Here is a 27,529-nt window from a genome sequence, read left to right as displayed (position 1 = left end):
ACTCCAAACCGGCACCCCCTCCCTTCCCCAGAGGGCGGTGTCAGGCCTGAGCTGCGTGCCCGCCGGGGCTCCGCCCCATGCAGGAGAACGTGTGTCGTCATTTCCGGCTTCTCTTCCCTCTGGTCCCGGGCGTGAGCTGAGGGATTCGCGTGTGTGCCGAACTCCTCGGAACCATGGTGAGCCAGGCCCCGCTGGCCCTATCTAAACCCTGCCGCGTGCCGCCGCGCCCTGCCTCCCGCTGCCCCTTCTGCCCTCCCATGGCCGCAGGCTCCTCATGTCTGTCCCGGAGACCGTCGCACATGGCGCGGGCCGCGGCGTGTGGCCTGCGCCGGGCCCGCCGGCGAAGCCCTCCATACCTAACGGGGAGGTGTGGGCCTCCATGCTAGCGTCTTGTGCTGACTCGGCCTCCCCATAGTCTCAGAACCCGAGGCCCGGGGGTCAACCTGAGAGGAGAAATTTCTAGTGCCCCGGGCGGGGCGGAGCGACAGGCCCCGCCCTCACCGTGCCGGGGCGGAGCCTGCGGCAGCAGGGCTGGAAGAGCTGGAGGGTGAAGATGGAGGCGAGTCGGCCGCGTTGCTTCGCCTGGCGGTTGTTGGCACGAGTGGCCTGCACCCCCTGCCTGTCTTATCTTTAAAGTTGTCTTAAGTCTTGCTGTATTTAACAGTCATTCTTTTTGGTATATAATTTTTACTCATAGAGTACTTGTAGACCCCAAAGGCAAACCCTCCTTGCTGTACAAGTTGTATAAGTCCCTCACGCCCCCTTAGTAAATGAACGTCCCAGTAATGGAGAACGTCATTTATTTGAAAAAGTACGCTGTGCTATAAATTAAATTTCTTTTGAATATGTACATGTATTTCTGGCGGAATGTATCTATATGCGTTAAATAATCGGTATTTAAACTGATTGTTGATTTTTTTCCCTTTTAGGCGTCCCTTTCCCTCGCACCTGTTAACATCTTCAAGGCTGGGGCTGATGAAGAGAGGGCAGAGACTGCTCGTCTGGTAAGCCTTGTTCTCCCATTCTTTTAAAGATCCAGTTGAACTTTAGGAATTTTTAAGACTGAAATTGATTTTTACTTTTCAATTTCTGATTTTTACTCCAGTCTTCTTTTATTGGTGCCATCGCTGTTGGAGACTTGGTAAAGAGCACATTGGGACCTAAGGGCATGGTAAGAAAAACAAAGAATCTTTATGTTCTGATCCTGCTTTACAGCCGTTTTTGGAAATCTGGTTAATAGCTCACTTTTTGGGATGCCTGTATGCATAAGACATGGATATGTTCTCCTTCCTAAAAATCAAAATAGTACTCCTACAGCTAAAGTCCCCTTGGGTCACCATCCTCAATCCCCTCCCCAGTGACAACCATGGTTATAATTGTATGTAAGTCTTCTTAATACTTGTTTTTATGCAGATATATGTGCATATTATGTATTATGTGTTTTGTTAGTAAGTATTTTTACTGTAGGTATTTGTATTTTTCTGTAGGTTGCTTCTTAAAATCCCTTTTGCTGTAGATTTTTATATTTTGTATTTATTCATTTGTTTTTGCTATTACAGTGCTGAAACAACCTTGTTAGTGTCTCCCTGTTACAGTGTTTCCAGGGACAGACACCAGGGTTTGCTTTTGGAGTGTATGCATTAAAAAAGTTTGAATGGCTAACTGCCAAATTGCCATTTACACATTAGTAAATGAGGGTACATATTGACCCATGCATTCTTGAGATGTATTTATATCTTAACTTGAATCAAGTATGTTCCTTTTAGGATAAAATTCTGTTAAGCAGTGGACGAGATGCCTCTCTTATGGTAACCAATGATGGTGCAACTATTCTAAAAAACATCGGTGTAGACAATCCAGCAGCTAAAGTTTTAGTTGGTGAGTCTGAAAATTAAAATTTTCATTAACATTTTAAAACACATTTTTAAATAGGCTTTGTTGACTACTTTCAATTAGTTGATGTCCCCTTTTTAATAATAATTATTATTATTAAAATATAAGCATCTGTGGTTCCATGCAGTTTTTAATGATAAAAACATGTTCAGAGTGAGAACTTCCAAAGAGTTTGTCAGGTGAGGAAATCTAGATAATGAGATTCTGGTTGGTAGTGGGTGTGTTTGGAGAATTAGGTAAGCTATGGTGAAGTAATTTAGAATGCATTTAAAAGATTTTACTTATTTATCTACTTATTTGTCAGAGAGAGAGAGTGCACAAGCAGGCAGAGGCAGAGAGAGAAGCACACTCCCTGCAGAGCAAGGAGCCTGATGTGGGACTCAATCCCAGGATCCTGGGATCATGACTGAGCCAGAGGCAGTGGTTTAACCAACTGAGCCACCCAGGCGTCCCTAGAATGCATTTATATAAAATATAAATGAGTTAACTAACTAGCTCCTTTCTTCTAGATATGTCAAGAGTTCAAGATGATGAAGTTGGTGATGGCACTACCTCTGTTACTGTCTTAGCAGCAGAATTACTAAGGGTAAGAGTATCCGAGCAACTTTAACCTCATTTTATTGTTTTTTTGCTCTTGTATCAGAAGTAGTCAGGTACTTTTGTTTGTGTTGTCTATTGAAGAATGGTTTCTGCTATTTATTATTAGGAGGCAGAATCTTTGATTGCAAAAAAGATTCATCCACAAACCATCATTGCGGGTTGGAGAGAAGCCACAAAGGCAGCAAGACAAGCTCTGTTGAATTCTGCAGTTGATCATGGGTTGGTATACCAAAATAATATTGTTTGAAACATTTGACATTCTTTTAAAAATAGGCTCAGTGCAGGAAGTCTGAAAAAGAGTGAAAAGCATACACAAACATGATTCTATTGCCTCATCCTGCCCAATAACAAACTCCCACATTACACTCCAGATATAGTTTGGGTTTCCAATTTTTTGTAGGTAAAAATCACAACAAAACAAATAGAATCATTACATAATCATTCTTAGTTGATTAATAAGCATATATTTGAGTGTCAGTATTTTCTGCAGTAGTTTAATAGAGGTATGCATTTGGTTATGTGATGGTAATGTAATTTACCTATCTGTAGTCTGTTTTAATAAGTTTTAGATTCATAATAATAGTTGTGACAAACTTCAAGAATGTTTTAAGAAGTATAATTGCTGGATCTAAACACCCATATGTATTTTATGGCATTTTTATTTACAAGTAATCCTTATTTTCATTCTTAATTGCAGTCTTAATTCTTTATTAAGTTCATTCTTTTATTTTCATTTCTAGTGTCTGTATAGCAATACCTATTTATCCATGTCCTTGAAGAATTTGGTATTTTGTTTGCTTGTGTTTCTCTTTTTGTGTTTCTTTTTTGCCTGATTGGTGGGGAAAATAGTATCCTTTAATTTTGCATTGTTTGATTACTGTGAACTTTAATTCTTTTGCTATGGCTTCGAGCCCTAACTGGGGTGAAATTATCTGTTGACAGTATTTTCTTGAAGAGAAAAATAGGATTGATACCTTTGAAGAAGCATTTCAAAAACAGGCATGAGTCTTTTTGGTTTTTCTCTTTTAGTTCTGATGAAGTTAAATTCCGCCAAGATTTAATGAACATTGCGGGAACAACATTATCCTCAAAACTTCTTACTCATCACAAAGACCATTTTACTCAGTTAGCTGTAGAAGCTGTTCTCAGACTGAAAGGTTCTGGTAATCTGGAGGCAATTCACGTCATCAAGAAGCTAGGAGGAAGTCTGGCAGATTCCTATTTAGATGAAGGTATGTATATATGTGTATATATGTTGAATATGGGAAAACAGGCTTTGATCAGACATTGAGGGCTATATAGTGAATCCTGGTTTTAGCTAGTCAGGACTGGTGACACTTTACAAAGAAAATTTGTCTTTAAGAATACAGATGGCGGGGGGCGGCCATGCCTGGGTGGCTCAGTGGGTTAAAGCCTCTGCCTTCGGCTCAGGTCATGATCCCAGGATCTTGGGATCGAGCTCCGCATTGGGCTTTCTGCTTGCGGGGAGCCTGCTTCCTCCTCTCTCTCTCACTCTCTTCTTGCCCTCTCTGCCTACTTGTGATCTTTGTCTGTCAAATAAATAAAATCTTTAAAAAAAAAAAAATACAGATCAGGGGCACCTGGGTGGCTCAGTGGGTTAAAACCTTCAGCTCAGGTCATTGTCTCAGGGTCCTGGCATCATGCCCCACATTGGGCTCTCTGCTCTGCGGGGAACCTGCTTCCCCCTCTCTCTGCTTGCCTCTCTACCTGCTTGTGGTCTCTGTCAAGTAAATAAATAAAATCTTAAAAATACAGATCATATTGCAACCATTTTGGCCTTTTTAATCTATTTATTATACTTTGTGCTTTATTTCACACCATCCCAGCATTTCTTTGATAATCTCAAGGATTTACTTTATGCTTTGAAGTTTATGCAGTCTCTAATAAAGAGAAATGGTAGCTTTAGTAAAAGCTTTTCTCAAATGGCTTTTTTCAGGAAGAGTTTCTGTAAGTTGTATCATTTATTGGTAGGTATTGAGGTTACAGTTCTTGGTGTTCTTAAAAAGTAGTAAATAAGTCTTAGTAACTACTGTTTCCTTAGTAACAGTGTTTTTCGTTCTTAGAGTATGAATTTTTCAAAACATCTTTATATTGTGTTTACAAAATGGCTTATGGAGTGGAATGTGTAAACGTTCTCTTCTATAGAGGAGAACAGGAACAAGTTGTGCTTTACCAGTGATTTGTACTCCAGGTTTTGCTATATTTCTATTTCTCTTTTAAAGATTTTATTTATTTGAGAGAAGAGAACACAGGCCGGGGTGGGGTGGGGGTGGAGAGGGGAGGCACAGAGGGAGAAGGAGAAGTAGACTCCCTACTGAGCAGGGAGCCCAATGCAGGGCTACATCCCAGAACCCTGGAATCATGACGAGCTGAAAGCAGGCACTTAACCAACTGAGCCACCCAGGCACCCCATTTGTCTTTGTTTCAGAGGAGTAACAATTCTAAAAATACTGTTGATTTTACATGCAAGGGCTCTGTAGCATTTTAATAGAGGCTAATGGTAGGGTAAAATAATGAGAACAAGGATAGCTACCATCTTGAATGTTCTGTGCAAGCATTCTAATGGGAATTTTACTTAAAATCTCATTTATTCCTCATGATGTTGACCTAGTATTTGAAAATTAGGTTCATCTGATTAGAGCAGAAACCCAAGATGATAATGTCTTAAAAAGGTAAAAGTTATGCATGCATCTAAAAGAAGCCTGGAGAGAGAATTCCAGATAGCAGGCCCCTAGGCTGGAAACTAGCACTGTGATTAACTCTTGTTTTGTAGATGAATAACTAAGGTTAATTTGTTCAGGGTTGGGCACCCAGCCTGTAAGCAGCATGGGCAAGATTGGGGTTAGGTTTCTTTGACTCCATTGTACATAGTTTTTTGGGGTTTTTGTTTGTTTGTTTTTCATTTTATCACCAGTGTCTGTTCTTTAAAAAGTTCAGTCCTCTCTAGCAATACTTCGTTTTCCTTAGTTTTAAGCTAATGAAAGTGGTCTTACCAGCTTTAATTACAATCCACACCTGCGTATTGTGTATGTATGTGAAACAAAAGTTTCAGAGTACTGTGTTTATTCTTAAGGTTTGTGCTGTGCCCTTAGATTTCCACCTGCTAAATTGATTTTTATGGTCACTTGCTTTAGTGGAATGCTTTATAGGTTCTAGGGACTTGGTGAATTGGACTTAAATGGATTCTTTGAAAGAGTAATTTGATACAGCAGAGATAAATATTTATCAATATGGCTTTGAAGTATTTACTAAAATAATCTATATTGTAGGCTTTCTGTTGGATAAAAAAATTGGAGTAAATCAACCAAAGCGAATTGAAAATGCTAAAATTCTCATTGCAAATACTGGTATGGATACAGACAAAATAAAGGTACGTTAACTACATTTCTTAGAATTCTAATTGTTAGCTGTTTTATGAATTCAGGCTGTGAAGCAGTTGCACTAAAACCTAGAATGTATTCAAATACGTAATTTTAGTGTATTTACATAAAAGTATTTATGTTGTGGGATTCAGGAGTAATGAAAATGATGCTATTTTTTATGCTTTCCTTTGTCTTAGATATTTGGTTCCAGGGTAAGAGTTGATTCTACAGCAAAGGTTGCTGAAATAGAACATGCCGAAAAGGAGAAAATGAAGGAGAAAGTTGAACGAATTCTTAAGCATGGGATAAATTGCTTTATTAACAGGTCTGTATATGCTTTTGCTAACAATATTTGTAATAATCTAATGATTTTTGTCTGCAAAGGCATTTGCAAATACTTCATTTTATCAGTGACTTGTTATTTAGGAACTGGTATTTTTTTCCACCATTCTACAGCAAGGTATTTGCATCAGGTATTTTGGTGATGTATATACGTGACCTTTTTATATTAACAATGAATTTTCTGATCTGGCAGTTACATTGTAGTTTTGGGCTATTGTATACGTATATTTGGTGGAGAACTTCAGTTTTCATATTTAATGGTGGGACTTTGATATAGCAAAAAGCTAATAGCAAAGGAATAAAATAAGAGTGAAGAACTGAAAAGTAATAGTTTTAGGGCTTTAATTTGTATGAAAAAGTATGTGTAACTTTTCCCATGTTTTCTTTCTTAATTGTTAGTATCAAAGGTGTTTATGGATTTTTTTTCCAAAGGCAAGGCAGTGGAAAATTTTTTGCAGTAAAACTGGAAAAGGCTCTATAAAAGTCATGGCACTATCCATTCCAGTGGCGAGGCAGCATAATGTGGAATCAGTGTCTAGGTGGCAGGCAGTCTGGGCTCACAGCTTTCTTCCATGGCTCTCTGGCCATTTCCTACCTTTGGGTTCCTGATATTACAGGGTCAAGTACCTAGGATCCAGTGGTACTGTGTGCTACCTCATACCAGGTTCTAGAGTGGGCAGCAGAGGAACCTTGTTTGCCCCAAGAAGCTCAGGCTGGAGTTTTGGCAAGAAGTCCTGACTGCTTTGAACTGTTTGCTCATTCCCACATCAGGGACTTTGTGTCTAATTTTTCCTCTGCTTAGATCTCTCTTTTTTTTTTAAATGGTGAAAATACCAAGAGGAACAGCCTAATTCTAGCAATGAAATGGCAGTGGTTAACTTTGATAGTTAATATTTGATGAAAGTCAAGTATTTGTGGGGAGATGGAGAGAGAGTAATCCTAAGCAGGCTGCATGTCCAGCGTGGAGCCCAATGGGCTCGATCCCACGACCCTAAGATCATGACCTGAGCTGAAATCAAGAGTTGGAGGCTTAACTGACTGAGCCACCCAGAGGTCCCTTACACTAATTTAAAAAAAATTTGGCCTTTTTTTACGTCCCATACTTTTAAACGTGTCATTTTTACTCTTATTAAAAAATAAGATTTGGGGCGCCTGGGGGGCTCAGTAGGTTAAGCCTCTGCCTTTAGCTCAGGTCTTGATCCGTCCTGGATCACCCTCCCCCCTGCACAGCGGGGAGCCTGCTTCCCCACCCTACCTCCCCTCCTGCCTCTCTGCATACTTGTGATCTCTCTCTCTGTCAGATAAATAAAAATAAAATCTTTAAAAAAAAAAAAATAAGATCGCATTTTGGAAAATAGGAAAGTATAAAGAAGGAACTGAATCTGAGGTCTAACCTTCCTGAAATTCATTCTTTAATTAAGCTGACTTGTGTATGTATGTAATGTATGATGTTCAAGTTTCAGTTTTTCACTTAGCTGTGAACAGATGTTATTAACTTTTGTAACTTGCCCTTTTTTTAACCTAACTATAAATTTTTACTTAAAATTACAGTTTTTATAATTGGTAAACTGTATGTACACAGGCGCATTCCTAGTGAACATTGAAGTCATTGGCAGGTTTTGCCATTCTCTGTAAAAATTTTTATACATAACTTTCACTAAAGATTTTTAATATCTGAATATTCTTGCTGCAGAGCCTCAGGAGTGGAATTAAAGCTTGAGAACATTTTATATGATTTTTGATGCATTTCTGCTACATTGGTTTTCAGAATTATGGTCTAGTTTACTGTATCAGTAGCAATACAAAAAAACGCTTTGCAGTGCTAGCATGGAGGCACTAAGTTGTGTAATTTATGTATTATTGTATATGATATTTCTAATTTGCATTTCTTTATTCGGTAAGGTAAAAATGGTTCCATGTTTTTTAGTCTGATGTATTTTAGACTTGTGAAATAACAATTGTGAACTTTTTAATTTTATTTGTAGGCAGTTAATTTATAATTATCCTGAGCAGCTCTTTGGTGCTGCTGGTGTCATGGCGATTGAACATGCAGATTTTGCAGGTGTGGAACGCCTAGCTCTTGTCACAGGTATGGGAAAAAAGGCATTAATTTCTAACGCTAAACACTTTTGGATTTATTGATGGTTAGTATATGTAACTTTTGAGAGTACAAAGAAATACTTTAAGGGGCTTTAAATAAAAATATTCTGAAATCTGATTTGCAGTTTTTTGACATCCTTAGATACCAAATTATCTGTCGTATTTGCCATAGGTTATAGTTACCTTTGTTAAATTGTTTTAAAGATACCAGATCTTTTCTCACAAACCCACAGGACCAATGTTCCACTCCTCGTCTAAAGAAACTAAAGCTTAAAAAAGGACTCTCTTAAGTTTTATCTAGTTTATTTATTTCTGGTGCTGAGTAGTTGAATGCCTTGTGCCCTTTGTGGTAGTGAGTTATAATAATAACTTTATTGAACACTTAACTATATGTTAGAATGGGTCAAGTGCTTTTAAATAATCGTTTTTGTTAATTTTTTTAAATTTGTGGAAGTAATGCAGTGCCTGGGTGGCTCAGTGAGTTAAGCATTTGCCTTAGGCTCAGGTCATGATCCTGGGGTCTTGGGATTCAGCCCTGCATCCCATCTGGCTCCCTGCTCAGTGAGGAGCCTGCTTCTCCCTCCTCTGCTGCTGCTACTCATGTGTTTGCGCCACCTCCCCGCCCCCCGCACCCCCCCCCCATCAAATCCTTTTTAAAAATTGTGGAAGTAATGTTGAAATAAGTGCGAAACAATCCAGCAGTGAATAATGAAAAGTTAGTATCCTGTAATTTTCTTCAGTAGAGGTTTGAGTTTTCCTAATCCCAGTTATGTGGAATAGAAATGTATTTATAAGTAAGAAATGTTTACGTCAAAATGACATAATGTGGAAATTGTTTACTTTTTATAGTAATAGTTTTTAAAGTAACTGCTAAGTAGCCCTTTTGCAGCCTTTATTTAATTTTCAGGCCCTTGATAATGAATGAATGGGTTGAAAGTTGGCTTGAGATCTTAATGAGAATTAAGAAGAAGGGTTTGAGATGTAAAGCCACTAGGAATGTTGAATTCAGTTTTTAGATGCCATAAGTATTAGAAATAAAAAGTATACTAATTACTGTAAAGAGTAGAATTGGTTTCATCTCAGAATAACTTCTAAATCCACTTTTAATATTTTGAGAAGCGTGTCTTCTGACCTAAAAAGAGATATTTTTCTTTTATCAGTTACTTTGAAGTGGGTTTACTTGCTTTAATTAAAGTTCTTTAAGAGCCGTTACATACTTGATGCTTAAGGTGATCAAATTTATGGTATAATTCCTCCTTTAAGGCAACAAAATTAAAGATAATGACATAAATGTGAATGATAGCACATTCATGGGGTAAGTTGATACAATAAGAAGTTGCTACATGAATTGCCACGTTTATTCAGAAGAAAATTCACTGTACCAAGCAACCATTGCCCACTGCAAAGTTGTGCAATGGGCACCTCCCATCCTTAGTGTATGTGTTGTCAAGGTGTATGAAATTGGTTCTTATGAATGTTTGTAGAAATACATTGTCAGCAAATTCTAGGTAAGTGAGTGAATTTAGGATAAGTGAAAATTGTCATAAGCCAAATCAGTCTCATTTGGGGGTATGGTGTCCTAAATATCTATTGTGTCTCAATCTAGAATACACAGCAGTCTCAGGTTCAGGCCAGTCAGAAGTCAAAAAGTCAGCTAAATAGATGGGTATAAATCAGTAGAGTTGGAAAGACCAGAGTTCTAATAAATTTTTTGGAAAATAGATACATAGTACCAACTATTCAGACTTAACAATAAAGAGTAGGAAGAGGGGGGTTGGTTGATGATGGTAGAGGGAATCTACTTTATTAAAAAAGAGTAAAGAACTAGAGAAAAGGATTTTAAAGTGGAAACCGAACTTTGGCAGTTAAGAACCAGGGAAGGAAATAGCTGAATCAACTTACACCATGGGAGATGTAGAGAAAATAGGAATAGAAATAAAACCCAGGGGCGCCTGGGTGGCTCAGTGGGTTAAAGCCTCTGCCTTCGGCTCGGGTCATGGTCCTGGGATCCTGGGATCAAGCCCCATGATAGGCTCTCTGCTCAGCAGGGAGCCTGCTTCCCCCTCTCTCTCTGCCTGCCTTTCTTTCTACTTGTGATCTCTGTCAAATAAGTAAATAAATAATATTTAAAAAGAAATAAAACCTAAAAATAAAAAATTTGCTTTTTGTTTTAAAAGATTGTATTTATTTGAGAGAGTGCATGGGAGGGGAGCAGCAGAAGGGGAGGGAGAGAGACAAGCAGACTCCGTTCTGAGTGTGAGCCTGATGGACCGCTGGATCTCGCCATGACATGAGTCAGAACCAAGAGTTGGATGCTTAACTGACTGAGCCACCCAGGTGCCCCAAAATAATTCACTTTTTTGATACCTCATTAGGTTTGCTCTGGGATATTCTCAGTTACATTTCCCCTTTTCCTGGGCCTTAGAGGGGAATTGTGAGATCTCAGTTATGATTAGCAGGTATCAGGTGTTCTGTCAGCAGTTGCTAATGGCTGTATCTGTTGACAGGATAGAACTAGTCAAATGCTTCATGTTTTGGGAAATTGGATCATAGAGAGGTACTGGTCTTGTACTGGATGAAAAGAGAATCCGAATTTAAATTCAGACTTAAAAGTAAATGTTAAAGCCCTAATTTAACCTTTGGGAAATAGTATTATACAGTGTGTGCATATAAATCTAAAGATAGACTACTTGGATTTGAATCCCACCTTCACCATATATTTGAGTTGTGTAACCTTGAATAAGAAACTGTAGTATCTCTTTGCCTCAGTTTTTTTGCTTCTGTATCATAATAACAGAGCATCTCTCATGAGGGTTATAAAGATTAGTCAGTTTATATGAAGTGCTTCAAAGAGTGCTTGGCATATGGTAAGCAGTCAACTTAAAGTCTCTTCATTAGTTCTCGTTAGAAAACAAATTTTAAACATATTTTGCATTTAATACGTGTTTATGTTCATAGGTGGTGAAATTGCCTCTACCTTTGACCACCCAGAACTAGTGAAGCTTGGAAGTTGCAAGCTTATTGAGGAAGTCATGATTGGAGAGGATAAACTCATCCACTTTTCTGGGGTAGCCCTTGGTGAGTGATTATGTAGATCCTGATTAGGTTCCTAAGTCTTTGAGAGGCTCTGTTGACATTAAAAGAAATAGTTACTGTATTTACTAGAATATGATGTATCTTAATTCCTGAGAAGCATAGGGTGCATGTTAATTTCAGTCGAGGTCAAACTCATGTTAACCTTGCCTTTGTGAACAGTGTGTTCAACATGATTGTTTGTGAACATGGATAATTATCAAAAAGAATGTGTAACAGAGGACATGTTAGCTTTTAAAACCAAATAATAATCATAACCAGTATCTACATAAATAATAGAAGGCAAACTCTTATTTTTTGTAATCACTGTGACCTAAGAATATTTTTCTTTTTTAACTTTAGGCGAAGCTTGTACCATTGTTCTTCGTGGTGCCACTCAGCAAATTTTAGATGAGGCAGAAAGATCTTTGCATGATGCTCTTTGTGTTCTTGCCCAAACTGTGAAGGATTCTAGAACAGTTTATGGAGGAGGTAAGTGTTTTAAAAATATTAAACATGTCTTATTCAAGTATAGTCATGGTTTTGGCTTTAATGATTTTTAGAAAATTTATATGTAATGCAGTTGCATTTAATTTTAAAATGTTTGACATGTCTAAGGGAAATCAGTAAGTCAGTGTGTTGGAGATAACTAAACATCATAGTCTTTGGAATTTCATTTTCATCTGCAGGCTGTTCTGAGATGCTGATGGCTCATGCTGTGACACAGCTTGCCAGTAGAACACCAGGCAAAGAAGCTGTTGCGATGGAGTCTTACGCTAAAGCACTGAGAATGGTAAGTTAATAAAGACATCTGAACTTATACATTTGTGAGTATTGATGGTTCTTTAAATGAATACATTTTTCTCTCTTGGACATGTTTGCTAATTTTTGGCTTTAAGTACTGGTTCATACCACTTGAATTTGATTCTGGAGCTTATCTTTATGAGCAGTAATTAAAAGGAACAATTTTACATTGTTTCTAAATGTATAATTTTAAAAAGCTTGCTAGTTTGGACTAAATCAACTTTCTTATTGTAGAATAGTTACTGTTTGTCTTTTTCACTTAACAGTTGCCAACTATCATAGCTGATAATGCAGGCTATGACAGTGCAGACCTGGTGGCACAGCTCCGAGCTGCCCATAGCGAAGGCAACACAACTGCCGGACTGGGTAAGAAAGCGATTGTAGACATAAGGAGTAACTCTTTACCAAAATCTTTTTTTTTTTTTTTTTTTTTTTAAGATGAATTCTTGGGATAATCATAGAGAAGATTTCTGTCACCATTGTATTTCCTAAGAGAATGTTTAACTTCATGTTCTCAACATCGTCAGAACTGTTCTTCCATAAGGGGTATAAAACTAGTTAGAAGACTTGTAATTTATTATGTGGTGACTATAGGACTTAAATACATAAGTAGTACTAATATCCTGAAATAAGTATAAACTTTATTAAATTCTTATATTAAATCCTGTTCTCACAGGAAACATATGAGGCATTCTGGAGTGTAGTCTTTACATAGATAACAGTGGCCAAAAGGGTAAATTTAATTCAAATTGAAAAATTTCCCAGTGTGCTGTCCAAGACACTGGAGTAGTCATAGAGGGTAGATAATCCTGCCTCTGGAGAAGAAAGATATAATGAATAACTAATGATCTTTCAGAAGGTAAAGTACTCTACTCACAAGAGAAGTAGGTGACTTTTAAATTTTCTTCCAGTTCTTAAGAATCCATGGTAATTAGTGACGAGCACATTTTCTGTAATAATTATATATATATATTTATATGTGCATATAGGCATGCACATGTACATCTGTGTATGTGAAAAAGGTCATTGAGTGTTCTGTGTAAATTTTCCATTACCTGAGCCAGTTGTCCTCCATTAGTACAGATGATCAGTAGTTGACCTTTTAATTTTCTAAAAGGCTTTTCTTGAATGTTAGACTGATGAGAATGCACTAAATAAATTGAGTAATTGAGTCTTGTAATCCCACTTTTCATAAAAGTATTAAATTTACTTGCTGTAAAGTCATTAAGTCATTAGAGATTTTGATAATTTATGTTAAAAGTATTTGCTTATTTATTAAATACTTTTCTCTTTTCAGATATGAAGGAAGGTACCATTGGAGATATGGCAGTACTGGGTATAACAGAAAGTTTCCAGGTGAAGCGACAAGTTCTTTTGAGCGCAGCTGAAGCAGCAGAGGTGATTCTTCGTGTGGACAACATTATCAAAGCAGCACCAAGGTATCGTAGCACTATAACAGACATTTTTTAGAAAGCAAAAAATAGGTAATTGCATGTGTTTGGTAATTGTAATTGATAGTAAAAGGCATTTCTGCCCAGCTAAGAGTATTATGCACATTTAAAATATGTAGTCACAACTCTTAGATTTAAGTCAGGAAAGCATAAAGGGAAAGACGTGTGGGTGATACGGAGGAGCTCTCAGGATTGAAAGGTCACATGAAGAGCCAGGCTTGAAAAGGTCAAGAACCAGACTGCATGGGGGCAAGGGCTGTAGTGGTAAGAACAAATGTCTTTTCCCCAGGCTGAGTCCACTCCAGTCCTTTTCTGTCCTGTTCACTTTTCATATAGATTATCTTAAGCTCATAATGTGCTGAATTCCTAACATGTTCCTATTTCAGCAGTTTTTGTTTGTTTTGTTTTTTTAGTTTTATATATTTTAGAGAGAGAGCACGAGTGTAGGAAGGTGCAGAGAGAGAGGGAGAAAGAAACTCTGGGAGACTCCTCACTGAGCTTGGAACCCTATGTGGGACTCAGTCACACAACCCTGAGATCATGAGCCAAAACCAAGAGTCAGATGCTTATCTGACTGTGCTACCTAGGGGCCCCTTGTCAGTCTTTCTAAGTTGTTAGATTCTTTCAGAAATTCATTCACATAAAAAAAATAGTTAACTAGCCAGAAAATCTTAACTTTTGAAGATTCAGTTAATAATTTTAATTGTTCTTACTAGTACTTATTAAAACGTTAAATTTTGCCTGTTGTGGTGGTTCAGGGAAATGGGAGATGGTGGTTGCTTAGACCAGGAGATGGAGGTAAGGATGGTGAGAAGGAGTTGATAAAAGATTTTGAAGGTAGAGCCGGCAGAATTTGATTGTAATTTGGGTATAAGGTATGAAAGGAAAGGGAATGGAGGATAATCTAAGGTTTTTGTTGGCATAAGTAAGTTTCTTTTAGATGCAGAAGACTTTGGGAAGGAGGTTGGGGGTGTCAGTCTTGGACATTTGAGCTTTCCATTGAGAAACCAGTTGGGTAATCAAAGCTTGAAGTAGAGAAGATTGAGCTGGAATTTTAAGTTCAGAAGTTGTCAGCCCAAGTGGTATTTAAAGCCCTGAGACTGACAGTGTTCCCAAAAGAGGGAATGTAGCTAAAGGAAGGAAGGGGTTTTAGGCACTAGACACTTGAGAATTCCAGTAATAAATGTGGAAAGATTCAGAGCAAGTGGCAGAGGACACTAAAAAGGAACATGCAGTACAGATAAAGGATAATTATTAACTGGGTGATGGATACCTGGGGATTCGGTATCTAATCTTTGCTTTTTTGTACATTTGAAATTTTCCATAATACAAAATTTTAAAGGTTGGGGGCATGGGTGCCCCTGAGGTAGGAGGAAAACCAGAGAATGTGTGTCTCAGAAGCCAAATGAAGAAAATGTTTAGGGATGGGGTGTGATCAACTGTCATAGCGATACAAATATATTGGTCAAGTAAGATAAAAACTGAAAATTGACCTTAAAAGATTGGATTTAGCAACAGAGGCCATGGGTATTCTTGACAAGCAGTTTTGTGGAGTGGAGGGGTAAAAAATCCGAAGTAAGTTCAATGAAGCCAGGAAAAGAAGAATCAGAGGAAGTGTATGTAGACTGCTTTCTTGAGGAGTCTTTTGTGAACAGAAGCAGAGAAGTGGGATGGGAGCTAGAGGACATAGGTCTGTACTATGAACAGTTAGTGCTGTATGTGGGAGTGATCTTGTAAGGTGGTGATGGATGCAGAAGAGGGAGCAGCCCGCTAAGTAGCTGTGAGAAGGAATGGGAGAACAAGAGGAGGGCTTGGTTTTAGATGGGAGCACGGAGAGCTCATCCCTGGGAACATAAGGGAAGGAGGAGAGCTATCAGGAGATTGCACCTTAAATGAACTCTGTCATGAGGAATCTTTGTGCAGTAGCACCCGCATCAGTGGCTGGCTTCTGTGAATGGCAGCTGTCCCTTTATTATTAGAAGGAAAGAGTAGAAAATAGTGATTTGGATGTGGAGATAAAAGGGGAGTGGTATTTAAATCTACTATGTTGTAGTGGAAGGAGGACTGGGCTGAAAAATCTGAAGATTCTCTGCCTCAGGTACTGGTAGGGTAGGGTAATGGGGAATGGTCCTATTTTGGAATGAAGCACTGGTGAAGGAAGGAGGAATTGAAAGTTTCTTGGAAGCTGTGTCAGCAAAGATGGTTGAGTGTGGTTCTGTCTTCTCCTGCCTTTAAGCAGAATGATAGCAAAAGGAAACTGAGGTCCATTAAGTTTTCTGGCTTGGTGGCAAGGTCACATAACCACACCCACCCTCAAATCTTTCCATGACTTGGCACCCTCAACCACATTTGAAATATACACTAAAATACCTCATTTGATCTGAGACCACTGTTTTAGTGTTTTAAGTGTCTTTTTTTTTTTTTAAAGACTTCTATTTATGTATTCGACAGAGAAAGCACACAATCAGGGGGAGCTGCAGGCAGAGGGAAAGGGAGAAGCAGGCTCCCCACTGAGCAGGGAGCCCAATGTGGGGCTCCATCTCAGGACCCCAGGATCATGACCTGAGCTGAAGGCAGCTGCTTAACTGACTGAGCCACCCAGGCACCCCCATTTAAGTGTCAATTAAATTTAGTAGATGTACTCAGTAATTTTCAATAAAGAAACATGAGTAATTGTGTTTAACTCAACCCTCCAAAGGATTCTTTTGGACTCTTTCATACTTAACCTCCAGGGGACTCATTTTCCAGATTAGTTGCCCTCTGACAGCTGCTGGAGAACTTTTTCTGTATTGGTATCTTTCAGCATCCTTAATTATATTCCCATAAGTTTCCAGGTTTGGAAGATCTTTTTCTTCATGTGGTTCCAGTATGCTGTACTCTCTAGATTTGTTTTTACAGTATTTTTTGCTTCTCTAAAATGATTGTTGTACTTAACTCTAGAAGCAGTGCTTATTTAGGTGTAAAGTAAAAAAATTCTCTAGTACCCTGCCATGCTTCCTCACCAAAGAATAAAAGTTTAACATCTAAGATGTGTGTGAAGGGCACTGTTTTCATACTTAGGTGAGTTACCTGACCCTGTCACTAGCCTATCTACTGGCATTCATTTTCATTCATTTAGAAGAGTGATACAGAGATTCTCATCTAGAGGCCCCAAAGCTTGTCATTTTACAACTTCTGATTAAGAGTAAACTGTCTTTGTCTTTGACTGATTTAGTAAAATGCCCTAACACATTAGTTGAAAACATGAATTAATCTTTTCCTGGAGAATATGTATTTGTTAAATATAAATAGGGTGTTTGGATGAGAATTGAAAATTGTTAAATACCTACAGGTCTTCACATTCCACAGATTCTGTACTGTTTTCTTACTAATATAGTAATAATTGAGGGATGTTAGTAATGAGGTAGAAACATCCTTGTTATAAAGAATTGGTTATGATGGTTTTGATAAAATTGGGCTTTCAGCTGTGTTTGTATTTTATATAAACCTTTGGTTACAATCATGCTTAATTTTACCATTGCGTTTTCTTAAGTGTTTGTTTTGTAATACTTGCAGGAAACGTGTCCCTGATCATCACCCCTGTTAACATTCCCATGTGCTCTTGAGCTCTGGACCAGTTAGTTCATAGCACAGTTGTGTTTGAAAGACTTCGACTGTTTAAAGAAGACTGTGGAATCGAAGTTTATCTTTCTGTGGTTCTTATATCCTTAAGTTTGGACATTTAACTGACCTTCTATTTTAACATGGGTCTAATTTATTTGCTGTCTCATTTTCCATAAAATTCAGTTGATTTAAAAGTTCATTTCTCATACTGTGCATCAAAATAAAAATTTGAACAATTAATTGTTTTTATCTTAGTGGTTTGTACTTTTTTCTTTAATGGGAGCAAGTGATTATACTCTTTCAGTATGGAGTTGTTCGGCTTAACTAGTGGTTGATCGTACACGTTTATGAAATCATGATCTTGTCAAGTCCAAGTCAGATGTGATAAACATAGATTAATCTCTTGGTTTGTAATCATGTAACCTTTATTAGTTGTTTAATTTTGTTTAGTGAAAGTATCTTAAAGTTTAGTTCTCAGTTTTATTTTGTGTCATCTAAATACTGTCTATTAACATAGGACAAAATGATTGTGGTTTCTGTTACTTCAGGGTTGAAAGAGTCCTATTTTAAAAGTTGTTACGGGCTGCTTCTCAAGCATCTTTGATGCTTTAACGGGTAATATCCTCTCACTTAAAGAAGATGGATGTGGTTAGGTTTAGACATTGTTGATTTAGGATTTTTTTTGTTTTTGGGAAATGGATTCAAGAAAGAGTGGGAATAGGGTAGGTATGTACTGAGGTAATGGTTTATTTATTTATTTATTTTTAAAGATTTTATTTATTTGACACACAGAGAAATCACAAGTAGGGAGAGAAGCAGGCAGAGAGAGGGGAAAGTCTACTCCCTGCTGAGCAGAGAGCCCAGTGCGGGACTTGATCCCAGGACCCTGAGACCATGACCTGAGCCAAAGGCGGAGGCTTTAACCCACTGAGCCACCCAGGTGCTCTTTCTACAGAGGTCTTAAAAAGAATACACCTTTAAGTATTAGTCTAAAAAGAGGTAGAAACATGGGAGCTTCGTTGTTACATCCCAGGATGCACCCATGCCTCTTTCCCTCTTTGAATTCATAACTTTTGAAGCCCTTACATTGTTGTCATAAACGTAGATTATCTCATGATCATGAATTTTAATGTCTTCTCAATCAGAACTTAAACACCAACATAGCCCCCCCCCCCCATTCCTGTAAGAATTTTAGTATGGAGTTTCTTATAACTCAAACAGTAAATATGGCAGCAGTGAGTTTTTCACAAAACTTGTGACATGGAAATAGAGATTTGGAATGTAAATAGTAACCACATGAAAAATTATCTAAGTCCTTAGGATTTTTAAGTCTATTCTAAGTAGCTTTCAGTTTTTCTTTGTGAAGGATAATATGTATACTCTTTATTCTCCTTTTACTGTCTTCAAGCGAGGATCCGCTTTTTGCCTGCTTGGAGGCCACTGGCCCACTTTCCTTGCTGACTGCCTCACAGATTCCTGTGGTTTAACTCAGGAGGCACGGGCAGGATGTGGGGATAGGGAATTGGTATTCTCTTCCTGCTTTTGCTCTTTGCTCTGGAAATGTCTGCATCCCTGTGAGACGTGTCAGTGCTGTTTTGCTGGTAGTCCCTTTCTTCATGCCTTTTAGCTCTTAGGAAATTAGGATAACATTGCTGTTCCCTGTTAATCTAGCCTCATGAGTGGTGACTGCTGCTCATAACCTACGTATCTGGCTGTCTCAGTACTATCTTGATTCCTCCCATCCGGTCAGTCTTGTCTAGTAATAGTTCCTTAGGATTCTCTCTCCTTCTGCCCCTCCCCCCAATGTGTGCACTTGTGTGCTCTCTCTCAAATCAATCTTAAAAAGATTTTTCTGATACATAACATTTTGGGTTTGGGGGCTTTTAAAATTATGAGAAAAAAGTTATATTTGGTGGTGCTTTCTCCCCTTTTGAACTTTCTAATTATGTCAATTTCAAGAAAACGTCAGAGGGTTGTGGAACTGTTAATATGCATTTACATGGTTACTTTATAAAATTAATTGAAATCCTGTAGCGAAAACATTTTTGGGTAGCAAAATCAGTGAAATCTTAAACATATTGTTTGAGAAATGTTTGTTGTATATTAGAAGAAAACCTCTTGACTGTGCCAAATGTTTATAATTTGCATTCAGTTCAGAGCAGTTAGCTCATTAGACGAGCAGTGTGTACACATCATCTGGTGTCACACTTGTTTGATGGCTGCAGCCTACAGCTGTATTGGAAAAGGTGGGCCCGTTAATCTCAGGAGGAGGAAGACAGGGTCAAAAGAAAATGAGCCATTTATAAGGCTGACTACAGATATAGCCCAGAAGGCAGTTCTGTTGGCATAAGGTTTCTAGCATCAGCTGAGTATAGTTTCATTTCAGTCAAACATGAGAAAATAAACTGTAAATCCCAGCTGCCTAATGGAAATTTGGACTGGTTACTAAAGGACTTATTTGACAACCTATGACATTGAATGATTAAAAGGATCTCTTGGCAGTCTAATCAGTGGATTGTAGATATTCTAGATAGTGGGAGGTAGCAATAGGAAGAGATTGTGATACCAAACTTTCTTCCTCTGGTTTAGCAAGAAATAGTTATAGTAGGGAAACACTTGAAAATAGTCTGCTGTGCAGTGTCATTTTCGGACGAGACTTTGCTGGGTAAAGATGCTTTTACAGCAAAAGTAACTAAAAACTAAACAAAAGTTTTAGTATAGATTATACTTTTTGTGTCCTTGATGGAAAGTTTCAAGAACATTAAGTACTATATTAAATCACCCACTGTGACAGCAGCATCTTTAAGGTTGATATATTTGTGGGAAGAAGAAAAGTTCACAATTTACATATTAAAAAACAGCCAAAACATCTAAGCTCCACACTGACCATCAAAAGTCCCTATCTACAAAAATCAAAACAAACCAGAACAAAGGCTGAGAAGCTGTGGCTAGAGACAGAAGTGTCCTATGTATTCCACAACCTGCAACTCAGATTTCCAGATGCTTGTTTCAAGTAAACCTTTTTCACCTACCACCTTTATTCTAATAGGACTCTGGAAATGTGGTTTCCCTCAATGGAATGGGATTCAGTTCTGCTCTGGTTTGTTAATGTGAGTAAACAGAAGGGCTGTGCTCTGCAGAGGCAGGCAGGACTACAGCTGGGCTTGCTTTTGATAAGACCACGTCTATTGTCTGGATGACTTCTAGCATTGTAGTAACAGTAAGCAGTTGAGAGCAGACCTTGGGTCAAACCCCTTAGGGATAAACCAGCTTAGTCAGCGTGAACCTCTGTCAAGTGTGAAGTGGCAGCTGGACTCCACAAGGAGGCATTTTCCATCAGGGGTCTTCTCGGCATGCACTGAGCCGCAGGGAAAAAGCTTCATCTTGAGCCTTTGCAACAGCACAGGGTCTGTGAGTCTGACTGACTAGAAATGTCTTTTAAAAAGTGACCCGAATTAGCAATATTTTCATATCACTTAACGGCCATTCACAGTAACACCAATATACCCTGCAAAGAGCTGGAGCCAGGCCACCAGAACTCAGGTGAATTCTTTAATAAATACCTTATTTGAGGAGGTCATGAGCCCTTCTTGCTCTTCAGTGTTACAAAATATCTGTTTGGAGAAGCTGATTTTCTTGCAAAGAAGTCCTTATGCTCCCCAGAGCACACAGCTTTCCTTTGGTAGAGATGTTGGCCAGAAGTTTTTTGCAAAGGCACCCCACATGTCCCCGAGCAATCCTTTGCACTCTAAAGGAGAGATCTCCAGAAGGTCTCCAGAAGACACCAGAGTTGTGTCCTTGGCCTCAACTGACAGCTGAAGCATTCAGGAGTTGGGAGGAAGAAGTAGAGAAGGCAGGGCAGGTGCCTCTCCATCCTGGCTTTCCTCCTGAGTCAAGGCATAGCGCCTGGCCTTTCTGGGGTCAGGCTCTGGCGTCTCCTCGGCCCATCTTCCCACACGGCGCACCCCTTTGGCCACCTTGGGTGCATTCCTGCAAGGATTATGGTCATAGATGACCAGCTTCAGACTTGACAGGTGGGCCAGGCTGGGGAAGTAATGGATGCTGTTCCTGTCCACATCGATCACCTCCAGGAAGGGCATGTGCAGTAGCACAGCGGGGAAGTCGGTCAGCAGGTTGCCTGAGAGCCAGATGGTCCGCAGCTCCTGGAGGCACTGGAGCCGGGCTGGCAGCAGACGCAAGGCATTGGAGCCGGCATGCAGAGTCTTAAGGAGCCTCAGCTCGCAGACCACATCTGGCAGCTGCGTGAGGCAGTTAGCCTCGACCCACAGGGTCCGGAGATTCTGGAGCCGGCTCAGCTCACTGGGGAGGTCGCAAAGTTTGTTGTTACCCAGGTAGAGGATGCAGAGCTGTTTCAAAGTACACACCACCTGAGGCAGAACCTTGAAGTTGTTGAAATCCAGGGCCAAGATCTGCAGATTCTGGAGCTGCCCCAGCTCCGGAGGCAGGCTGTTGAGGTGGTTGTCACTCAGGTAGAGCTTGACCAGCTCCCGGAAGGAACACACATGCACGGGGAAGCGGCGGAGCTGGTTCCCACTCAGATCCACCATCTTGTCCGTCGGCATCTCCCGGAGGTCTCTGACCAGGTAGCTCTGGCAGCAGTCGGCGGGGACGAAGGCCACCAGGGCCCGGATGGCGTTCCCCATGGAAAGGGTGGAGGCACAGAGAGCCCCAGCCCACTGACCCGCTGAGGGGCTCCCCCAGGGGAGGTGGACTGCCCAGAGCCCCATTCTCCTCTCTTCCTTTATAACCTGGGATCAGCCTGACGAAAGCCAGTCTCTTCAACAGAGAAAAGTGCTCATGACAGCCACTTGAGTGTCGGGTGACAGCCTGACGCATAGGGTCTGGGAGGCCAGGTCTGATTCGCAGACTCACTTTCAACCAAGCTCCTGTGGCCTTTATCTACATTTTTTTGTTCGTTTCAAGCTGAAAATAGCTTCACTGTTTTTTCTAACGAGAAAACATTCAGACATTATATGAATGTGTAACAGAAGGAAATAGTCCTCTTGCCCCAGGATAAATACTGTAAACATTTTAATGTACATCCTTTAGCCTTTTTGCTACAAGTAACCAATTTATTTTAAAAATTTACTTACACTGTTTAGGAGTCTTTTATCATAACATATGGACGTATTTTTGTGCTTGCAGGTATCTACACAATTATTTTAACCATCTGTATTCCATTATATATTTTATATTCATAAGTGCATACAGGTCTCTAATATCGGGCACCTAGCTGGCTTCCAATTATCCTCGTACATGCAGTGAGAGCCGTCATCCACTAATTTCCCAGGACATGTCCTTAGGTGTGTTCTTGGGTCAAAGATACACATCTTTTAAAGGCTTTTCCTTGATAGTGTTTCTCCCTACCCCTACACCTACCACATCTGAACCGGTGTACATACCCTTCCCAGGTAATGGTTTTCCATAGTTTACAGTTTGCCTTTGACAAAAGATAAGCAGAAAAGAGAGAAGAGGTAGGCCAGCCTCCTGAAGCTTAAATAAATGAGGATTTTTTTCTCCAGCCGTCTGTGGCAGAGAATAGCTACCTGCCAATCTAAGGTTTCTGCATTTCCTCCACAGTGTCCAGCCGTAGGAAGCAGCTGGCCAGCCAGGACAGGGCCTAGTACTGGTCTCAGGCAGAGAGTCTAATTCTGGCCAGTGGAATGTGGGCAGAAGTGCTTCATGTCTCTTCTAGGCCTGGCTCATATAAAACAAACCTTGCCTTCCTGCACACTGTCTTTCCCCATCTGCCTGCTGGATATCAACACCCAGGGTGACCTTAGAAGCCACGGTGTGGAAGTCACATGCTGAAGTTGGCAGGGCCTTGGTCATCCTGGATCCCTGAATCAGTGCTGGGATCAGAACACTTCCCCACCTCCCTGCATGCACATTCCCTGCCACCCGTTGGATTTAGATAAGTGACAAATAAACCTCACTTTTGTTAAGCCACCCAGATCTGAGAGCGTATGGATTACATTATCTTAATGAATAGAACATTTGTTAAAAATAAGGAGGTAAGGGGCGCCTGGATGGCTCAGTGGGTTAAGCCGCTGCCTTCGGCTCAGGTCATGATCTCAGGGTCCTGGGATCGAGTCTCGCATCGGGCTCTCTGCTCAGCAGGGAGCCTGCTTCTCTCTCTGCCTGCCTCTCTGTCTACTTGTGATCTCTCTCTCTGTCAAATAAATAAATAAATAAAAATCTAAAAAAAAAATAAGGAGGTAAGTCTACAGAGACTGATATGCAAAGATATTCAGGATAAGTGAAGTGGGTGGGGCAAGGCTCATTTCCGAAGTATTTCATGAGCCCATCTGTGAACAAATATGCATATATTCCTGTCTAGGCATAAAAAGATCACTGAGCCATAACAGTGATTATCTCTGGGGAATCTGCCTGAAGGTTTTGGGGTGATCCTGACCTTTCCATCTTTCTGCAAGTATCCTCTTGCACTGTCTGAATGTTTTTTCTCTTTTAAACTATAGACATATATTTTAAACCTATTCCAAAAGAAATAATCCATCAGCCTGCCTGCTGTATGGGTAGAGTGCTAGGGTTTGGGGCAGGCTTGGCATACTCTCTACTCTCCTCTGGGGCCTTTACTGTTCAAATTGCCCCTAACAGCCTGAGCAGAGCAGGAGAAGAGCATTCTGCGTGAACAGCTGTTCCAGAGCTCTCTGGTGATGCCACGCCACTACCCGCCTTTCTTAGTCACAACTCAGTCCAAAACTGAACGTCCTTGGACTTTCTTCACACTGAATGTCAGAGGCTATTATCTTGAGCCTTCTCCTTGCTTTGTTGATTTGTACTATAATAACTAGCCTCTCAACAAGGACTGTGCTTGGCCTCTATATTTAGCCTCGCCACTGGTGACCACAGATGGTCATGGAGCCGCTGCCCTGTTGCCCCTAGAAATAACAAGAACAATGATTGCTACCTGTTACTATTATTTGTAACTAATCTGCTAAATACTAAACACTGTGCCAGGTACTTTCCATCTACCATCTCTTGTCAGAACACCTGCCAGATACATTTTTTAAAAAAGATTTATTTATTTTAGAGACCTGGGTGGGAGGAACAGAGGGAGACAGAGAGAAGCAGACTGTAGAGCACAGAGCCCGACGCAGGGCTTCTATCCCAGGACCCTGAGATCATGACCTGAGCTGAAATCAAGAGTTGGATGCTCAACTGACTGAGCCACCCAGGCACTCCTCAGATAAATATTTTTTATCCCCCATTTTCAGATGAGAGAACAGAGGCTTCAAAAGTTTTCCTTATAACATCAAATATTTATCGAGCACCCACAATGTTCTAGATGCAGGGAATCTTGTGGCTAACAAGATAGCTAGGACTCTGGCTCACGAAGTGTACAATTCCACCAGAGCAGGCGTGGTGGGTTCTCTTCCTGGAGTGACAGTCCCACCAACTGACAAACTCTGCCCTCACAGAACTTCCATGCAGCACTTTTTATGTCTTTGTTGTTGAAGATTTTATTTATTTATTTGATGAAGGGAGAGCTCACAGGCAGGCAGAGGGAGAAGCAGACTCCCTGCTGAGTAGAGAGCCAGATGGGGGACTCGATCCCAGGACCCTGGGATCATGACATGAGCTGAAGGCAGATGCTTAACTGAGTCACCCAGGCACCCCTCCACTCGGCACTTAAATACCAGCCCCTAAATATGAGCAGGTAGCTACAGATAACACTATGGTTGACAAGTTTGTAGGTTTGTTTTTTTTTTTTTTTATCAAAGATGGAGATGGAAATAAGAATAAAAGAAAACAAAAATTAAAAAAAAAAACAAAAATAATGGAGAGAGAAGAGGATTTATAACTAGCCATACTATAGTATTTTCGTAGTTTGTCCTGCCCTCATTTTTCATGCCTTTGTACTTTTTTAAAAATTTTATTTATTTATTTGACAGAGAAAGAGAGATCACAAGTAGGCAGAGAGTCAGGCAAGAGAGAGAGAGAGGAGGAAGCAGGCTCCCTGCTGAGCAAAGAGCCCGATGCAGGGCTCGATCTCAGGACCCTGAGATCATGACCTGAGCCGAAGGCAGCGGCTTAATCCACTGAGCCACCCAGGGGCCCCTGTACTGGGTTTTAAGTGAAAAAAAAAAAAAAAAAAAAAATCCTTAGGAAGCACAGAGGGTTATGGATTAACCATTACCATGACTTGTGTATTGACCCACTTCGGTGGTTGTCCCTGGCAAAGGGACAGCCTGCAGATTCAATGGCATTTCATAGGCCCACATGACCCTCTTCACAAAAGACCACATCCTCTCTGGCTACAGATGTCTGTGAATACATAAAATGCATCACATGACCCCTGTGACCCCAGAGGGCTCTGTATTGGTTGATCTAAGGGACAGGTAGGAGATGTTCAAGGCTCAGTGCAGCTAAGAACTGAAGATGGTGAGAAGTCTCTGAAAAGGAGTGTCAGAACACTGTAAGAAAGCAGCGGTTTAAAGCAAGAGATGGGGGAGATAGGCCTGCTGCTGACAATGACTGGTTCCTGGGAGGTTTCCCAAGGGCTTCATGCCCATAGCCCCCCACTCCTTAAGGCACATAGGGTTGTGATCTTGAGGCTTCAGGAGAACAGCACTGACTGCTTCATCTCTGCCCTCCATCTGCTGTTCTATCCACTGTGCCCTTACCAGCTCCCACCTACCCATTTCCCATCTGTTGGCTGTAATGCCTCCTCGTGGCATCAAAGCCCCACCTCGAATCTCAGCAGGGGCTTCTGATTCCCACAGAACGAAGCCCAGACTCTTCAGAGAGGCGTACAGAACCCTCCAGGATCTGCCACTGCCCATCTCTCCAGTCCATTGAGAGCTTCTCTCCTCCCCTGCTGCCTCCTGGAGCTCAATCGAATGTGCCATCTGTCCTGCATCAGAGGGGACGTCCCTGCCCACCCCCCATGTAGCCCCTCTGCCTGGGATGCCCTCCTCAAGCCCCAGCCCTCTCCACTCTTCAGATTTCTGCTGTTGTACCGTGTGTGTTATGTCCTGACCTCTCAGATGGGGTTTCACTCCATCTAGTGATTTTACACCGTGCTGATGATACTTTCCTATAAAACTGTCCACTTCCATTAAGGGACTATAATCCCCATGAGGGCAGATTTGCTGGGACTGCCTTCCTGTTGAATCTTGTCTGTCTCCCGCTATGTGCCTGGCCCCTGGTGGGTCCTCAGCAAGCCACAATAAATGAGCTGATGCTAACTGGCCAGTGAAGTAAACCTTTTTTGTTTTTTAAATTTTATTTATTTATTTGACAGATTACAAGTAGGCAGAGAGGCAGGCAGAGAGAGAGAGGAAGGGAAGCAGGCTCCCTGTTGATCAGAGAACCCAACGTGGGGCTCGATCCCAGGACCCCGGGATCATGACCTAAGCTGAAGGCAGAGGCTTTAACCCACTGAGCCACCCAGGCGCCCTGAAGTAACCCTTGATTTGCATACAGAAGATATTATTTTTAAGTACTAAAGACAGCACTAAATATAGGAAGGAACACAGATGTGATTTATTATGCTTATCAGTACTGCTATAGAGAGTATCTTGTATAAAAAACCTTGAGTTTAACACACGCACACCTGATTGTACTTACAATGTATTTATATAATATATTTATATAAAATATAAGTATAAAGTTTCACATTATAAAAGTAATTGTTGGGGCACCTGTTGGCGCAGTCAGTTAAGCATCTGACTCTTGGTTTCCGCCCAGGTGGTGGTCTCAGGGTCATGAGTTTGAGCCCTGTGTTGGGCTCCCACTCAGCATGGAGTCTGCTTGAGTTTCTCTCTCCCTCTCCCCTGCTCATGCTCTCTAAATAAGTAAATAAATAAAATCTGTAAAAAAATAAAATCTATACATCTTGGAGTAAGTCCAAGGTTAGGCCTGGGAATAAAGGCTTCTCTTTTCCTATCGCCCCCAGCTCCATTAGGTCAAGGTCTTCTTACATATATATCCCCCAGTGTTGTAATTGTTATGGGAAATAAGAGTGTCTTCTACCTTTTTTACTAAGTAATACAGAGAACGAAGTGTCAGGGTCTTTGTACTCGAGTCTTTTCCCTCAGCCCTGAAATGTTCCCTTGAAGCAAAGGGTGTGTGTGTGTAACGTGTACACATCTGTGTGTGCACGCATATTTATGTGTGCATACATGTGGCATTCGTGTGTGGTGCACACGCATACGTGTGCACATGTAGTGTGTGTTTCATGTGTGCATGCGTGCACGTGCGTATTGTGCATATGTATCTGTGCATGCATATTTA

General features: G+C 40.5%; 2 protein-coding genes across 2 annotated transcripts; one reads left to right on the top strand and one right to left on the bottom strand.

Annotated features, from left to right (window-relative positions):
* Positions 1 to 44: 44 nt before the first annotated feature.
* CCT2 (chaperonin containing TCP1 subunit 2) lies at positions 45 to 17,488 on the top strand. Its single transcript, XM_046013139.1, has 16 exons — positions 45 to 176; positions 930 to 1,004; positions 1,106 to 1,171; positions 1,767 to 1,878; positions 2,403 to 2,479; positions 2,600 to 2,712; positions 3,523 to 3,725; positions 5,784 to 5,884; positions 6,074 to 6,201; positions 8,204 to 8,307; positions 11,277 to 11,396; positions 11,754 to 11,882; positions 12,080 to 12,183; positions 12,461 to 12,560; positions 13,492 to 13,633; positions 17,201 to 17,488. Exons 1-16 carry the CDS (start codon positions 174 to 176, stop codon positions 17,229 to 17,231), a joined length of 1,608 nt encoding a protein of 535 aa, XP_045869095.1. The 5' UTR covers positions 45 to 173; the 3' UTR covers positions 17,232 to 17,488.
* A 3,584-nt stretch (positions 17,489 to 21,072) lies between these two features.
* On the bottom strand, positions 21,073 to 21,912 carry LRRC10 (leucine rich repeat containing 10). The gene has a single exon (XM_046011004.1). It carries the CDS (start codon positions 21,910 to 21,912, stop codon positions 21,073 to 21,075), a length of 840 nt encoding a protein of 279 aa, XP_045866960.1.
* Between the last annotated feature and the right edge of the window lie 5,617 nt (positions 21,913 to 27,529).

Source organism: Meles meles, chromosome 7 (assembly GCF_922984935.1).
Source record: "Meles meles chromosome 7, mMelMel3.1 paternal haplotype, whole genome shotgun sequence".
Classification (NCBI taxonomy): domain Eukaryota; kingdom Metazoa; phylum Chordata; class Mammalia; order Carnivora; family Mustelidae; genus Meles; species Meles meles.
This window is presented reverse-complemented; position numbering and strand designations above follow the sequence as displayed.